At 32.7% G+C, this 17591-nt stretch overlaps 3 protein-coding genes across 4 annotated transcripts; 1 reads left to right on the top strand and 2 right to left on the bottom strand.

Moving 5' to 3' along the window:
- Window positions 1-252: 252 nt before the first annotated feature.
- Window positions 253-4838, bottom strand: LOC140826085 (GDSL esterase/lipase At5g03610-like). The gene is made up of 4 exons (XM_073188194.1): window positions 4425-4838; window positions 2759-3039; window positions 1397-1703; window positions 253-625 (listed from the first exon to the last, which is right to left on the bottom strand). The coding sequence occupies exons 1-4, from the start codon at window positions 4711-4713 to the stop codon at window positions 405-407; spliced, it is 1098 nt and encodes a 365-aa protein (XP_073044295.1). The 5' UTR covers window positions 4714-4838; the 3' UTR covers window positions 253-404.
- Window positions 4839-7088: 2250 nt separating this feature from the next.
- On the bottom strand, window positions 7089-10788 carry LOC140826084 (uridine nucleosidase 1). 2 transcript variants are annotated; one of them, XM_073188193.1, is made up of 10 exons: window positions 10500-10788; window positions 10257-10420; window positions 9074-9189; window positions 8901-8960; window positions 8407-8589; window positions 8223-8327; window positions 7964-8060; window positions 7769-7876; window positions 7485-7620; window positions 7089-7395 (listed from the first exon to the last, which is right to left on the bottom strand). In XM_073188193.1, exons 2-10 carry the CDS (start codon window positions 10357-10359, stop codon window positions 7287-7289), a joined length of 1017 nt encoding a protein of 338 aa, XP_073044294.1. In that variant the 5' UTR covers window positions 10360-10420; window positions 10500-10788; the 3' UTR covers window positions 7089-7286. The 2 variants fall into 2 exon arrangements, with proteins under 2 accessions (XP_073044294.1, XP_073044293.1); XM_073188192.1 differs by having other exon boundaries at window positions 10257-10401; window positions 10500-10787.
- A 4857-nt stretch (window positions 10789-15645) lies between these two features.
- LOC140826082 (zinc finger A20 and AN1 domain-containing stress-associated protein 4-like) lies at window positions 15646-16579 on the top strand. The gene has a single exon (XM_073188191.1). It carries the CDS (start codon window positions 15885-15887, stop codon window positions 16347-16349), a length of 465 nt encoding a protein of 154 aa, XP_073044292.1. The 5' UTR covers window positions 15646-15884; the 3' UTR covers window positions 16350-16579.
- The last annotated feature ends 1012 nt before the right edge of the window (window positions 16580-17591 follow it).

Genomic DNA, 17591 nt, shown 5'->3' with positions numbered 1-17591 from the left:
GAGTTTTCATCTTTTTAGTGTATTATTTAACATCCCATATTATCATTGAATCACTCCTCCCTTGAGATTTTTTCTCCCTTTTTCTACTTGATTGATTTGTTTATCTTCTCCTTGGATTTTTTTTCCTCCAAATATTTTCATAGCTTACTATTTTTTTGGCAAGATATCATGTTATTGCATAATTTTTTTAAAAAATATTAGATAACTTTAAACAAACGAACTTGAAATATCCTTTAGAATGTCAAGCTACCATCCACAAAAGCACAACACTTTTTTCTTTTTTAAAAAGTTACAACTTATTGGGATCGTACAAAAAAAAACAATTTTGAACTCAACAAGAAACACTAAAATAAAGTAAAAAGAGTACCCAATAATAATACCAAAAACAAGCAAGATGAAATACATTAGGAGTGTTTTAAAAATTCTTCAAGACTGGGCTTCAAAGCATTGTACACTGCTAGCCATCCGGCCTGTGTTGGATGCGATGAATCCCAAAAGAATGCAGAGTTTGGATCACTGCAAACTGTATACATTTTCACGCCTTTCTTGTCCACATTACCGCAAGAATGACCATTGCTTATGCCTATGCAACAGGGCTTCAATGGCATCTCAAATTTCAAATTCCCTGTGAAAAAATTAAACTCAATCAACAAACAAATTATGTCTACTCCGAAGATCATCAGGAAATATCGTCCGACATGTCGTGCTATGTCAAAAAAATTAAAAGGCAAAAGAAAAACTCGCACACCAAGTTGACCATATATTTGGGATGACCAGTACATTTTGGGCATAACAATTTGACATTTTGCGTGTATTATGCCAAAAAAATTTATTGACTTAATGAGTGTTGAACATCCTTCGTCCGAGACGCGAATATATAAAATCCCAAGTTTGGAAAAAACGGATTAGTCTATGCTACACTCGGATTGTTTCTCCCCATAATTCCAATATCATTGGAAATACGTGAGTTTCTCATATTTTTATGACAGTTAACATATATATCGATTATCTAATGGTTAATATTTGACCACATCATAGGAGAAAAAATGTAACATAGAATAATCAGGAAAGAACATCGTCGTGCATGCCCTTTTTTCGTTAGTTTCAATGGTACCAAAGCTTACGAGATTCAAAAAACAATAGACTTGTTGACATATCGTGAACAAATCAACATAACAAAACCATTTTTTCCCCGAAAAAATAGGAACTGAAGTGGTTAATTATGAAGACCAAAAATCATTTTCTGATATTTATCAAACATGCAACTTAACGATGAAAATGTGAATTTCTCGATATAGGTAACAAGGGAGGGTTGAGGCTCGAAATATGTATTTTCTTTATTATTTTAACATAGAAATGAGGAATGAAAATGAACTGCTGGTCAGAAACAACATACCCTGAACATCTCCTTTCTGCTCAAGAACACTTGTGAAAGAGCTATAGAGATCGACTACAAAAACCGGGGATTCTTCAGTTTTGTTGTTCAATTTTGTCACGGCTTGTTGCAGCAACAGGTTGTGATAACTCACAGCCAAATTTTGAGACATATTACATTGTTGGTATGAGGACACTCGAGTGATCCGAGGAAGGCACCCCAATGGCTCCAAAGATGTGACTGCGATTTTAGACACCCCGAGTCCCCGAATTCGTTTAATGTTTACCATTAGTTGATCGATCACCAGAGATATGAACGTGGGCAAGTCCTATGAGTTATGTAAGAGCTTCAGTGATCAAACATTTTTGCATGTAATGGCTAAGAAAAAAAATGCAGTGCAGTTTCCAGGGAAATTAGTTTAGGTACTGACCGAAGCAATTCAGAAGAAATCGAACCCGAGTCGAGTTCCATGGTCAACTTGCATTTGTGTAGAGTTCAAGTATTATTTGAGCTCGAGCAATCATTTTTTCCTTTTATGATATTATCTTAATTTAAATTTTATTGAGTTAAATATTTGGGAAAATAACTTTTGGTCCATTAACTTTCAGCTCGAAAAAAGTCTGAACATATTCGAGTTCGACTCGAATACATGAGATCGATTATTTTTGGAGTTTCGAAAAGCTCGTGAACTAGTTCAGTTTGTTTATACTCCTAATTAGACGGGATAATTTTGGTACTCAATAGCCCACGAGCTAACAAATTCTAAGAATTCTTTGAGCCGAACAACCGAAAGGAAAGCATATGGTGTAACCTGATTCTTTGAGTGTGATTTGAAAAGAGTCTATTATGTCACCACCCTCGTGGTTGGAATGACATAATTCTCTTTTCATTGTGGGAGATATTAGGGTTTAAACCACGAGTACAAATTAATCGAGCCCATTTAAAATTATCGAATTCGAGTCAAATTCAAACATGTTCTAACTATTTTAAAGTTGAATTCAAGATCAAATTATTTTGTTTGCACTATAATAATGTATTTATTCAATATGATTTATCTTAAATAAATATATTTTAAGTCTTTCTAATATTTATGTGTCAATTTCTTGGAATAGGAAGAACTCAGGCTGAAATTATAACATATAAAAGTCTAGATTCAAAGTCTTTAGAATTTAAAATAAAAATAAGATTACCTTTCAGAATCAAAATTTTATAATGCATTATTATTACTCTATAAATTTGTGACTAAATATCAACCACCCTATTTACATTTTATATTATTTTTTAGTTTTCAATAACTGATTAAAACTTAAAAAAAAGATTAAGAAAATATCTGGCTCCGTCTCTCTGACTCCCAGATATTGATTAAAACCTAAAAAGTGTTACCTGAATTGAGCCACCTTTAGCTAAATAAGCCGCATAATCGTTTCCAGCAAGAGAGATGAGAGCAACTGAAGAGTAGTTCAAATCCCAGTTGGTGTAAACTGAGGCATTGATGAGTTCGTCCAGAAAGTCGATCTGAGTGGTCATGTTTGGTAGAGCATCGCCGTAAGTATTGAACACTCCACTTCCTCCGTACGCAAAGTTCATCCCATTTCTCAACTTGTTTTTTCCTACAAACTTCATCCATCTGTAGGCCACTGGAGTTTTCAGTCCCAAGAACTTGGCTGTCATCGAATTATTAATTTATTAGTTTCCAACATTTATTTCCACCAAATTATGAATTCACTACTTCACGAATACAAACTCAAGGACTAACGTTGTTTTGTGGGACAGAAAATATATATTTTTTTTTCAATAAATTTTTTAATTTTTTTAAATCGATACTATATGATTAATTGTTGATGGTAAAAAGTTTAGTTCAAAGTAGTTGAAAATTATAAGTTATTGTATGGAGACCAAAATTTGACGAGTTTGTGGACGAGCACACTAAATTGTATAAATTAATAATATTTTTTTCCTAATCTTGTAATAAAAATACGGATGAGCAACACACTGAAAATTATCTTCGTCAATTTACGAAAGTATATCTCTGTTTGAAAAAAAAAAATCAACTATTTAAAACACAAAACAGAAGTATAATAAATTAAGTAATAAAAATTAAAAACACAATAATATACAAAGAGATTAAATAAAAACAAAAAACAGTGATAAAATATATGTTTATTCTAGCATAACTAGAAGTTAATAAAATTATTTTCAGAAATGATAAAGAAATAAATATAAAATAAGAGTGGGTCTCATGTGAGACCGTCTCACGGATCTTAATCTGTGAGACGGGTCAATCCTATCCATATTCACAATAAAAAGTAATACTCTTAGCATAAAAAGTAATATTTTTTCATGGATAACTCAAATGAGAGATCCGTCTCACAATTACGACCTGTGAGACGTCTCAAACAAGTTTTTGCCAGAATAAAAAACAATAATTTTTCATGGATGACCCAAATAAGATATCCGTCTCACAAATACGACACGTGAGACCGTCACACACAAGTTTTTGCCGATATAATATATATGCATTTTACATTTATTTAAAAAATATTTTATTTGATTATTACAAGACCGAATGCATGTCACTTTACCAAAAACTATTGCTGATAATAATGATACAACTCAAATATTTTAAACTGGATATCTATAATTTAATCTTTTCATACAATAAAGATAATTATTGCACTTAAACAATTATTAAAAAATTCGTGTGGGTATATATGTGTGTGTATATATATATATAAAGTGTTTTTTCGAACTTTTTTTTCCTGAAGAAACATTTTAAATCAGAAAGACTTTGGATTTTATAATTGGTCTGATTTTGATCAAAATGCTGATATCATGTCGGACATACAGCTAATATCCAGTAGCTTGATTTTGTAACAACTTTTTCTTTTTGAAAGACATAGCAACGCTTTATTAAAAAAAAGCAAACACCAAGAAAAGATAAAGCAGCAAAAAAAAAAAAGATAAATGTCTCCTACGTACGTTGATGACAAGTGGAAAGTGCCCAAAAATAAGTTTCATATTAAAATAAATGAACTAAACAACTAATTACCAAAGTAATCTGTGAGAACGCGGCCGTCGGAGAATCGGCCAGCGGGCTTTCCCGGGAAAGTAGAGCCGTAGGGGTTCTTCCACGAGTTCGCCTGAGTTTTTCTGACGTTACCCGTGTCAGCGTACGAGTCACCAAACACAAAGAATTTTGTGGGTTCAAAGGCGTGATCATGACTCTGATCCTCCACATGGCGGCGGAGGCGGTGGTGGTGAGGTGAACATTGGGCAACCGAAATGAGAAGAAAGCAGCAGCAACAGAAGGAGATTAGTAAGAGATTGTATGGCGCCATTAAACTAGTGTTCGAGGAGAAGAAGTGAAGTGGAAGGTGGAGAGTTGAAAGATTCTTCTTTTTTAAAGCATAGTGTGGGAAAATGACATCTTTGAATGAAGTTTAGTTTGGTCCATGCCTGTGAACAAAGGAAAAGTAAATTAAAATTTTTTTTATGAAAAAAATATATTTTTTTTATATTTTTGAATAAATTTTAGCAATGGTTCCTTTTGTATTTTTTAGTAAAACATAAGAAAATATATTATGCTAAGTCGGTATCAAAAATTAAAGAGGACGAAGGGGATGGCTGATTCACTGACATTTTGACAAAAACAAAAGAGGAATATTGGATTTTCAAAGCAAGATCAATCTTGCCATCTTCAATGATTAATCCCACAATAGATGATTTTGGTGTTGAAGAATTTATAGCTTCAATTATCAAAAGTGAATCAAACTCAATGATGATGTTTGAGAGTAGTAATTCTTTTATCCAGCTGAGAGATTCTCTAATCTTTATTAATGTTCCGGCTATCGATGTAGGCTGCCCTGAATTGCTGCTACAACTGCTCCACCATCATTTCTGATTATGAATCAATAGCCGATTTACAAGGGTTGGTGAAAATTGCTGCATCAAAATTGCATTTATTTCAGAAAAATCTTCCAGAAGATTACTCCAGCGAGTTGGGTGTTGTTGCTTGTGTGTAGAATGATGGTTCAAAGACGCGTGATGAGATTCTTTCCACTGTGATCGGAGCTCCATTGCTGGTCTACTATTTGCATTTAACACCGCTTTCATTTCGGTTTTGCCATAAAACCATTGCCAATCTCAATATCATTTTTCGCTATTGTTGTGACCAGATTTTTACAACTAAAGATCCCTCCAAACCAACATGACTTCCAATAAGCATGAATCCTATAGAAAAGCTAGAGATTTATTGTCATATTTGTGTTTATCTGAACTTTTATTTCGCATTATACGCTTATTTCATTAATTTTATATATGTTGTTTCTAAATCTGAGGTTAAACAATTAAATGTCACCTAGGAAAGACCATGAAAATGCGAGAGGAACGGACACTGCAAGAAATCTCGATAATTAAGAAAAAATTGGTAGATAGTTAACATTAATTTTCAAGGCAATTTTGCAAAGACTCCAAAGGGAAACCAAACACCAAAAGAAAAAGTAAAAAAAAACACTTATTTTTTATTCTTTTTCCTTGGGCATCAACATGAATCCTGAATTGGGAGTTTTTTTGCAACTAGAAGATTTAGTGAACTTCACTCTCTGAAAGATGCAAGTTCATAAGAAAAAATAAATAGAAAAGAGATGGGAAATTGATGGAGCTGTACGTGCCACTTTCAATCCTCAATTATTAACACCACATTTGAGTTCAACTTGGTTTTTGGTACTTTTAGTCTTTTTTTTGGACGACACGCTAAAATAATGCAAGATATGCAATAATATCCAACGTTATCTCAATGTTGTATAAGCAATAGTTTATGTCATATAATCAATATAGTAAAAAATGGGCTAAAAAACCACCAAGACCTAATTTTAATTAATTAAATAACTAAATTTAAATAACCATTTTGAGGTATTTTACCTTTCCTAAAACATATTCGACTATAAATAACTTTCATAGCATAACTATATAAAATTACTTTATTAAATATTTTTTCCAACATAGTTTTAGTTTGAATATGCAGTTATATTTCACAGTTCAGTGCAATCTAGCAGTCTGGGCGGGGTGAGCATTTGTGGATTGGTTCGATTTTTTGTCACTCCGATTTTACTAAAGCAATTAACGATGTAATGACAGTGACATCACGAATTTAACATAATATATAAAAATCTTCGAAATAAATTACTTTAACGTCAAAAGAGACTCCACCATCGTCTGCTCCTATATTAATAAATATTATCTTTTGAAAGAGTAAAAGAGATAAAAATATATTAAAAATAAACTGCAACAAATTAAGTTTCTATTAAACAAAGTATGTTAAATAATTTGAACTTTTACAAAATACAGTTTGGTTTGAATTTTTTTTATATAAAATTTAAACTAAACAAATTTAGTTCGCTTTGGTTGATTTTGAAATTAATCCAAACCATGTTGGTTTGATTTTGTTCTGTTGGAAACCAATCCAAACTTAATGGTAAATCTACTCGTTGGTTCTGCATGATTGATGATACGAACAAGATTAATTACATAGCCGGACTTGGGCATAGACCAAAACATTTTCACATGAAACAAAACACAAGAAAGGATGAAATACAAGGAATAGCATGATTGTTTTTTTTAAATATGATTAGGTGAATTAATACAACATATATATAATATTTATTTACATAAATTAAATGAAATTCGTGATTTGGAATCTAAGCAGACAACATGATAATCATACCACTCAATCAAATGGTATAGCAACAGATTTTCGGCGAAACTCAATTTTATACAAATTATGACTGAAACATCATATTCACCATCGGATATCAAGTGATAAATCCAGAAAGAATAATAGAGGATGTGATTCCCTCAACAAGCATAGTTTTGAGACAGTAAATCAGTAGAACATACGGCAAGAAAGGCGAAATCATGGCTTCGTTAACGTTTCGAAGATATAATCAATCACTTTGTCCACTTGAACTTCCCATGCTACTGAAACTGGGGAGAGTTCTGACCAAGGGTTGCTCGAATTCCATCTATATCATATCGTTTGAACACAGATCATTGAAGTGACAAGAGTGTAAAATTTTACCAGCATTTGCTTCGAAAAATGTTGAAAACGTACTTTTTTAATCCTTGGTCCATGAGTGTGTGCCCCACGCAAAGGCCTTGAGTTTCAACCCGCACGACTCCCTTCTTGAAGGTGAAAAGATCAGGCCTCACTAATGCCACGAAACTCACAGGATCGTGTAGGAAGATTCCTGGATTAAGTAGAATGCAAGAACGATCTGGTTATACATGCTAAAACACCGAACAAGAAAATGCATTTGAGCACTTGTCGCTGCACCAATATCATCTAAGATGACAGTCGTGATTTATCTGAATGATTCGTGTAAGAGAGAATATTACCATAGAAACCATCAGATTTGACATGCCAGTCTCGATAAAATTTGCACATATCACAGATCAACTGTGCATGTCTGCCTTTTGACTGCCTTAGTTCATCAAGGTCCACGTCTGGAAAAGATGAATTGTTGAATTGAAAAAATGTTATGAAATGAAACTACCTGAACGATGGAAACTAGAACTTATATTGGTTTGGACCTGTCAATTTTACTTGGGTCGTTATATTGATGCCAACCACATCAATATTTGCACCAGAAGTGAACACGATATCTGCTGCTTCTGGGTCCCCATATATCTGCAACTCGAACAAATTCAATGTAAGTGGCCTAGTATAAACACAAATTCTACCTCAAGTCGTCAACTACAGAAAATCGTGAATCTTTTATCGATTAAATCACAACCAACAGACGAAGAGTCATAGGGACGAAGAAAAAATGTAGAGCTATATATTTCGTACATTTGCTTCAGCGGCAGGATTGACATTTCCCAATGCAAAGAAAGCTCCACCAAGTATCACCACTCTCTTCACCTTGCTTGCAAATGTCGAGTCTCTCTTTACGGCCTAAATCAAGGAACATAGAAAAATCAAAATATTTAAGAGAACAGCGAGAACAAAATTTAACAACAAACCAATGACTTACTAGAGCAAGATTTGTCAGAGGTCCCAATGCGAGTACAGAAACTTCACCCGGATATTTGGAAACTTCTTCGACCAAAAATTCGGATGCTGATTTCTCAGATTTCTGGGACTTAGGAAGAGGAATAGAGATGTTCCCTAATCCATCTGAACCATGAACAAAGTCGGCAATACGCGGTTTTCCTCTCTATGTAAGTATACATTATAGTCAGGATACCGACAGTACAAGATAATGAGAATAAAACTAAAATCATGTAACAACAAATACCGAGGCAAGCCATCACAATACTATGAAGTATGTACATATAGTTATCTTCACATTAACCAGTACATTTTGCCAAAGTTTAACACCGCTCAAATGTAGAACGCATACTCAAGTACTCCGAAAATGGCAGGATTTCCAAAACACATGCATACACAAAAAGAATCTACTGAATAGTTTATAACTCGATTATTGCAATACAGTGATGGTTACCCATGGAAACAAACTGTTTTTACCTTCAATGGTTCGGGATTACCCTCTGCTACCAGAACATCAGGACTGCCAGCAATCTCGCACTATCCTTTTACATATCAACATGGTATTGATCATGAATATGTCTTAAAAACAAGAACGTGGGACGGGTATTTGAAAAGAAAGGCAATCGAATAAACTAAAGAGGAACACATACCAGAAGCAAGGCATTGCGTGTAGCGTCGGCTGTACTAACATTGCCGAATATTGTTGTTAATCCTAATATCTCTAAGTCAGGTGTCTGGAATGCCATCAATATTGCCATGCTATCGTCTGAATAAAAGCAAAAGCATCCCAGTATGAACATTATCATGGGCGTGAATAATCTCATTTCCACTTTCTTATCTCATATTTCAACATTTTAAGGTATGAACATTATCATGGGCGTGAATAATATCATAGCCAGAGATGCTACGTTGTGATAATATTTTCAACAAACATCAACAGCGACGAGTCTTTTCAGCAAGGGAGGTGCAGAATGCCATACAATCATTCAGAAGTCCAAATTTTTAGGAATTAGTATTAAATTCAAGTTCTCCTGGTTTATCTTGTAGTGCTGGGTTACAGCATCGAAGAATTACAAAATAAACAATCTTTTTAAACATTTTCAGATTGACACCCCTGGCAGCTATTATATGCAAGAAATATTTCTAGAAATAACATGGAGTCATAAATAAATCTGAAAGATTATATGATTAAGCAAGAAATTGGCATCCATCAATCCATATGATTCACTTTTAAACAAACCGCATAGACAAATAAAAGGTAACGCCTCTCACTTCGATCAACATACATTCGTTGCCGGCTTCATAAATTTTGGCACTAATACCACTGCAAAACATTTTGAATTCTTTTTAGTTTTCTAACATATTTCTAGTCCCAGCTTTCTTACATATCTCTGAAACACAACAAAGACACAAGAGCATCAACAACAAAAAAAAAAGGAACAATGTTCCTTCCCCACCGCACACAATTAATCTGATCGATAACATTTAAAATATCAAACTTTGTACTAATTTCATCCAAAGTCTCAAAAAGAAAACCCAAAAAAGCTGAAACCAGTAAAGAAAATAGAAAGGAAGTTTAGAAAAAGTGGCAGATTTGATGCACAATATAACCAAATAATCTTCCTTCTCTTAGTAACCCTTTCGCTTAAACATTACTTTTACCAATTACATTGGTTTAAATAAATCAAGATCTCATATCAAAAGACTCAATCTTAAAATCCCACAACATTATCCAAATAAAAAAGTCAAAAACAGTCCAATTAACCTCAAGTAAAGCAAATTTACCCAGTAAACAAATGAGCCCACCAGTACAAAAAGCATGCATATTCTTACCAATCCCGGGATCTGTATCGATGATTATTTTTTCACGAATTTTAACAAAAGAATCCTTAGAAGCCACCAGTCCATCGATTCCATTACTCTGAAGAACCGACATCACCACTTTTTTACCTTCAAATATTCCTTCAAAAGATCAAACCTGTAAAGGGTCCCAGAAACTGAAATCAAATAAATCGATAGCTATCCAATACAGACAAAAGTATAAATAATGGGAAAAGAAGTAAATAATAAATTTACCAAGTATAGGACGAAGGATTCCATAATTCTAAACCCTAATGATTTTATCGACACCCTTGTTTATAGTGGGAATCTCCGCCGTGATCTAATTTTCTTCTAGGAATACACGGAAACATGTGAATAATGCCTTTGAGTGTACGATTTTCCCATTCCTTGATACACCTACATATATATACACACATATATATAGCTGTAATTTATAAGCATATCATCCAGTTTAAATTAAAATAATTAAGATAAAGTTTTTAATTGGGGAACTGCTAGCAGAAACAAGGAAGGTGGAATCTGGACGCAAGCAGCGCATTTCAGATATATAATTTTTATTTTAGTATCTTATTGTATGGTTTAACGAATGAAATTTTTTTCATATTTATAATAATAAATAATATTTTTTTATAAATTATTCAAATAAGAGATATGTGTCACAAAATTAACTCGTAAAACCATCTCACAAAAAAATTTGTGTTTGTATTTATAATGTATGATTTTTTAAGTGACATGTTGAATATCTGATTAATATTTTGTGAAAAAATATTATAAAAATTATTTCTGTAAAATATCGAGATCGTTGCTAATTTTTTATTAAAATAATATATTTAGACAAAAATTTGTGTGAGACGGTCTCACGAGTTGTATTTGTGAGACGGATCTCTTATTTGGATTACCCATGAAAAAATATTACTTTTTATTCTAAGAGTATTACTTTTTATTATGAATATGAGTGTGGTTGACCCGTCTCACAGATTATGATCCGTGAGACGGTCTCACATGAGACTCACTCATATATTTACTCTCCTTGTTTTCAAATAATAAACACGTTTACTCTTGAAAATTTGTGTGTGCTTAAAATTTGGAAACATTGACACTTAATATATCACTTTTTTATATTAAATATTTTTTATCGGTCTCGAGATTTTAAAATGATGGTTATATAATTAATCGTATTTTATGTATATAGATACAATTTAGCTCATATGAAAAAAATAAGAAAATGGGCTAAATTCTCTCTCAAACTAGCAGAGCAATATTTCGAAACCTTCAAAATTTTGATAGCAAAATTCGAGATCTTTGATTTTTTTGGGAGAGATAAATTCATAGAGATTTCTCGATTTTTGTGCCCTGCATAAAATAAATTATTTTTTGTATAAAAATGATAGTTGCCTAATGCCTAACTATCAGGTAGTAGATCCGTTCGGTTGTTGGACTTGATTTTGGCATATCGTCGGAGTGACGAAGTCTATAATTTAGATCAGTGTATCCTCCACAACTGAAGGTAATACGATAATCTCTATTCGCATATTTAATTTTAATTATCTGCATGCATGTGAATCAAATGCAATCAATCATCTCCAGATTTTATAAATTGAAAACTTTTAAATTTTCGCTACACGTTCCTGCATATATAAGAGATTTGGAGGTACCCAACAATCGATCCTCAATCGACTATCCGATTAGTCGGATTTGGGTTGGCAAAAAGGTGCTTGACAATTCGGGTACTCATTGCGAACAACCCGACATGTGCCCACCTCTACTTAATACATGTAACCTATGGTTGGCCAATTTTCTTGTTTTTGCTCGAATTGAAGTTTTCAATTTATGCTACGCGCGAACACTGAAATAATTTTATCATACCCCAGCTACCATGTATCAAACTAGAGTACATATCTATTTCTCCTTCAATTTGAATATCGGATAAGCAATAGATTATGCTAGTAACAAAATAAGAACATTTAATTACGCTAGTGCACAAATGTGATATTGAAACGGAAAATGTCTTCATGACGGCTGATTTTATAGCAGCTTGGACTGAAGTTGGGATGAGTTCCTTTCAAGGTTGCAGCTATGACGGCAACATGAGGGGCAGCTATGAAAGTTCCGCTATCGAGCTCGAACCATGGACAACTCGGATCTTTGTGATTCCATATGGGCAATTATCGTTACTTAATATATCTTTTGATACATGCATAGTCTGGATTATAGGAAATTGAAGATAAAAACAGACATACATTGATGATATCTAGGGCAGATCTAGGTAATCAAAAAGAAAACAGGGTCATCTTCGAAGCAGATTGTTGGTTGATCCGAGCCTTGTGGGGTCAAAAATAAGCAAAAGAGTAGCTGAATCCATCTCCAATAGTTTACTGCATTTCTTTCATAAATTAGTTCTTTATATATCCGTTCATATCGTAGTTGTTGAAACCGTGCCCCTTCAATAACAAGAAATTCAAGTTGTACTTAAAATCATAAATCCTTTTAAAGAATCGAGCCTTACAAAATAGTATAAGAATTTGTTACTCTAATTAGTCAAATATTATATGATTTTAGTGAAATACACGGATTATTTTTGCACCTTTAATTAAATTTTCATCAAAGTGCCGATAGACCGCTGAAGATTGCTGATATGATGGAAAATATCACCGATATATATCTTATGAAAATTAAGAGTCCTAGCAAAAACCAGACTAAATGTGCAAAAAATATAATTTATTGAAAGCCAATTTTAGAAATTTTCACCACCTGCATGATTGAATTAGCATTTTCCCAAATGTCATTAATTGCTATTAAACTTGTAAGATCACTCCACTATTTTATTTTAATTAAATATTGAAGTTATCGATTTATCTCACTCGTCTCCTCATAAGTATAATGGTGCATGTTTATTATGCTTGTAACGACAAATAATTTTTACGTCAATAAATGAAAAATGTGAAGGTCATACTCTCAAGGTCGCCGAGTTTCCCAACTCGACGACGGCAATGATCTCCCTATCGGTAGAATTAGTTGGAACCGTCAGCAGCCAAGGCGCATCATCGTGGACAGTATCCTGATCTTTGCTATTTCCGGCACTAGATGTGATATATGATAATCATGATATGACGGTTATAAATTTACTAAAATGAAGAAAAAAAGTAGTTTTCTATTTGATATGAATATTTTCATGAAGTATAATTGGCCTAATAATATGATATGATATCATTAAGGGTCTCGTTACGATAGTAATAAATTTTTACGGATTTAATTTTTTTCTAAAAAATATACATATATAGATAGATTGTAAACAAGAAAGATTCATTACCACTATCCAAATGGCCTACGAAGTCTTTTTTCTCAGATTGAATAGTAAATACGCTTTGACCGACAGCCCCCACGAAATCCGACCCCTCAAGTTTCATTTTGATTCACCAAAACGGATACTACTAAATTGTGTTCTGCATTTTAAAATAAAATAATATTGAATAAAATATTAATATTTTATAGACATAAATAACTTTTTATCAGATATATCAGATCATTTACTGGAGAATTCCCTAATTACAAGTTGGGAGGTGTATGAGAAAACTATATATTATAAATATGAAAAAAAGTACTATGTATTTTATATAAGTAAAAAGTTATTCTGCATTTTAGTCTCACGAATCTTTATTTACGAAACGTGTTAATCTTGTTCATAGTTATAATAAAAAAAATATTATTTTGACATAAAAATAATATTTTTCATAAGTGATACAAATAAAATATCGATATCATAAAATTGATTTATGATACATTCTCACGTAATTTTCGTGAAGGAGAAAAAATCAAAATAGAAAAGCTTATACGACAAGCTCGACTATTTGTCGAGTAGTTTTTTGGCATTGGAATTGTTTGAGAAAAAAATCAATTAATTGCTAACATTTAAAATTAAAATAACAATTCCACGTAGCATGAGTTATCATTCAGCCATTGACTTAATCATCGATTCCCAAAATCGACGCGAAAAGAGAAAAGGAAAGAATCAAAGCAAGCAAAGCAAACACGCACAATAATTTTGTTCCTATTTCCACGCGTCTCCTCGTCTGCACTAATCTCAGATTAACCAATTTTAATTTTACGCAAAAGGATAATATTTGAAGATGATATTTAACTCAGTTCAATTCATTAAAAAATATTTTTTTTATGTTAAATATAAATTGAGTTGATTCATCTTAGAAATATAGACACGTGAAATCGTCTAACAAATAATCAATTCTTAATTTTAATATTATATACAAGTGCATATACATATGATTAAAAATAAAATAATATTTGTACGAAAATATGGAGATTACTTTTAAACTTTAAATTTATAGATATTTAATAATAATTTTTATGTTATGAATGATATAATCAAATAAAAATATAAATCTTTAAATAAAGTTAAATAAATATTTTATTGTAATATAATTATATATAATATGATGATTTATTTGAATATACTTTCGTAAATAATTTATTTTTTCTGCTTAAAAACAGGAATCAAAGATTTTTTTTAACAGCGATATTCTAGGAACATCAAAAATATTTTACCAATATAAGATGAAGATATAATTATAATTTAAATATGGTAAAAACTTGTGTGAGACGGTCTCACATGTCATATTATGTGAGACGGATCTTTATTTGGATAATCCGTGAAAAAGTATTACTTTTTATGTTAAGATTATTACTTTTTATTGTGAATATGGGTAGAGTTGACCCGTCTCACAGATTGTGATCCGTGAGACGATCTCACATGAGACCTACTCTTTAAATAGAATTTCACCAAATTAATTCAAGCCAATAAATTTATATGATGATATAATTATAACTTAATTAATGACTCTTTGCAAGAGTTTTTATACATTTAAAATAATATTTGCACGCGTGTTTATACAGTTTAAACATAATTTTTATACTTAAATTTTGTTAAAGACACTTAAACTTGTAAAGTTTAATATTTGGCCTCGGTGCTTTGCGCTTAGTCTTATTTCCTTATAGTACTTACTTGATATTATGAAATTATAATGTTGTACTGGAAAATGATGTCGTGACACCGCAAAATATCGATTTATTTGACACAATGTTGACAATTTGATTAAAATAATGGAAAATTAAAATTTAATACTTTGAAACTAAAATTGACTATTTACTGGACTAAATCAACCATCTCAAATGTAGCATAGAATGAGTTAACTAATAATAATTACAATTTAGGGGAAATTGGTTGAGAAAAACTTGTTATTAAATACCAAATAAAAGAATAATAAAAATTCTGATTTGGACACAAATAATTTATGGAGTTAGCAAAGAAATACTTGCAGTAGTTGGTTAGGTGCAAAGTATAAAATAAAATAATGGTAATCCAGGCTGTGCCCTCCGCCCCACGCTCTCTCATTTATTATCACGGATTCATCTCCTCTCTCATCATTTCTATTCACCATATTGGATCTTTCTTCTCACTTCTTTGATCCTTCCGCCGCTCCTTTTTCCTCTCCCCCGACCGACCCATCTCCTCCTATATAGCTTACGGATCCATCCTCTCCATCTACGCGATTCCTTTTTTGAAAATCTTAAAGGGTTTATTGAAAAAATAATCAGGAGATAATCATGGCGGAAGAGCACGGATTCCAGGCGTCGGAAGGCCACAGGCTGTGCGTCAATAATTGCGGGTTCTTGGGAAGCCCCGCCACGAAGAATATGTGCTCCAAATGTTACGGCGACCTATGTCTCGATAAATCGGGGGATTCTTCTCCGATATTCTCGACCCATTTACCTTCTACGCCTTCGCCGTCTGTTGCTGTGTTTCAGACGAGTCCTTCCGCGTCGGCGGCGGAGGTAATCACAGAGGTTACAACGGCGGGTCCGCCGTCTCAGCCGCCGACGAACAGATGTTTTTCTTGCAGGAAGAAGGTGGGGTTGACGGGTTTCAGGTGTAGGTGTGGGGTCACCTTCTGTGGGACTCACAGGTACCCCGAGAAACATGGCTGCAGCTTCGATTTCAAGGCTGTAGGCCGGGAAGCCATAGCCAAGGCTAATCCGTTGATCAGAGCAGAGAAGCTGGTGAAGATGTAATCGCAGCCGTACAATTGGTTCTCTTGATGATGAAGATTGGGCGGTGAGGATATTTCCACGAAACTGAAATTGCTACGGAAGTTGGGTTTGTCCGGATCTTGTAAATTTGTATGGTTTTTAATATAATCATTTTATTTAACGTTTAATTTAGTAATTTATCTTCTTAGTCTGTAAAATAGAATTTAAGTTTTATATATATATATTAAAATATATCCCATTTGATGATTTCATTGTCTTGACTCTCGATCGGAATGGTTTGATATATAATTCGATTTAATGCTTTTGTTTAATTAAATTAATTTTGCTGAAATACCTTTCTTTCAAAGATTTTTAAAACATTACCGCGTTAATGGGATTATATAAATAAATAAAAAACATTGGTCAATTAAAAGTTTTATTTTATTAAATAACTTTTTAAGATAAACAATAGTTGTAACTTGTAACTTCTCTAGTGCTTATACGTCGCTGCACATGTAGAGCCATTCCTGCGTTATGATGGTGCAACATAGAAAAAGTATAAAAATTAGTATACAAAAAAAAAAAACAAACAAACAAAAATACTTATATAAATTTCACCCTTACTATATCTTTTGATTACAAAAAACATAAAATGAAACAGAAAATATTGTACACAACTATTGATAATATTATTATTGTTGTTATTATGAATCACCTAAATATTATTTTTATATAGTATGGTTGGTGCATAAAGTGATATACTATTATAATTAAACTATGACATCAACGACCCTTTCAACATCTGTTATTTAGCCTAAATGTCCTTCCCCCCTTGGTCGCCTTATAAATAATTTTAATTTAATTCGAGAAATCAGTTTTTAAATTTTCTTTCCCTCTTAAGAAAACCAATCCACGGTATAGGAGGGTAGAGTAGATGCTACCTGTGGGGGTAGTGCCCTCACGGGATCTCAACCATTGATTTTACATGGTGATTAAATCTGGGCCTTTGATCACTTCATGGGTGTATATGTGTTTAAATCTGGACCTTTGATCACCTCATGAGAGCAGTGCCTCACAAGGTAGGGTGAAATAAACCGTATAGGAGTACGTCCCACTTAAGATAACTCAGTTACGTAGACAATAACGCAGTTTTTGCCTTAAAAATATTCTACTTTTCAAACACCCCGTTTCATAAAAAAAAAGGTAGGCCTATTATTACCTACCCCACATCGTTTAAATATGCTTTAGACACGCCCTACCCCGAACCCGAAATGGGGCGGGCTG

This window comes from Primulina eburnea, chromosome 3 (assembly GCF_022965805.1).
Source record: "Primulina eburnea isolate SZY01 chromosome 3, ASM2296580v1, whole genome shotgun sequence".
In the NCBI taxonomy this organism is placed as follows: domain Eukaryota; kingdom Viridiplantae; phylum Streptophyta; class Magnoliopsida; order Lamiales; family Gesneriaceae; genus Primulina; species Primulina eburnea.
The sequence above is the reverse complement of the archived record's forward strand: the minus strand, read 5'-3'. Positions and strand labels throughout refer to the sequence as shown.

Excerpts from the sequence above, each read along its gene's own strand:
- LOC140826085 (XM_073188194.1), bottom strand. The coding sequence starts at position 4,713 with ATGGCGCCATACAATCTCTTACTAATCTCCTTCTGTTGCTGCTGCTTT. Across the intron at positions 1,704-2,758 it reads CTAAAGGTGGCTCAATTCAG|GACTTGCCCACGTTCATATC; the intron begins GTAACACTTTTT and ends CATAACTCATAG. Across the intron at positions 626-1,396 it reads GCAGAAAGGAGATGTTCAGG|GGAATTTGAAATTTGAGATG; the intron begins GTATGTTGTTTC and ends ATTTTTTCACAG.
- LOC140826084 (XM_073188193.1), bottom strand. The coding sequence starts at position 10,359 with ATGTCGGTTCTTCAGAGTAATGGAATCGATGGACTGGTGGCTTCTAAG. Across the intron at positions 8,961-9,073 it reads CACGCAATGCCTTGCTTCTG|TGCGAGATTGCTGGCAGTCC; the intron begins GTATGTGTTCCT and ends GTAAAAGGATAG. Across the intron at positions 7,877-7,963 it reads GACCCAAGTAAAATTGACAG|ACGTGGACCTTGATGAACTA; the intron begins GTCCAAACCAAT and ends CATCTTTTCCAG.
- LOC140826082 (XM_073188191.1), top strand. The coding sequence starts at position 15,885 with ATGGCGGAAGAGCACGGATTCCAGGCGTCGGAAGGCCACAGGCTGTGC.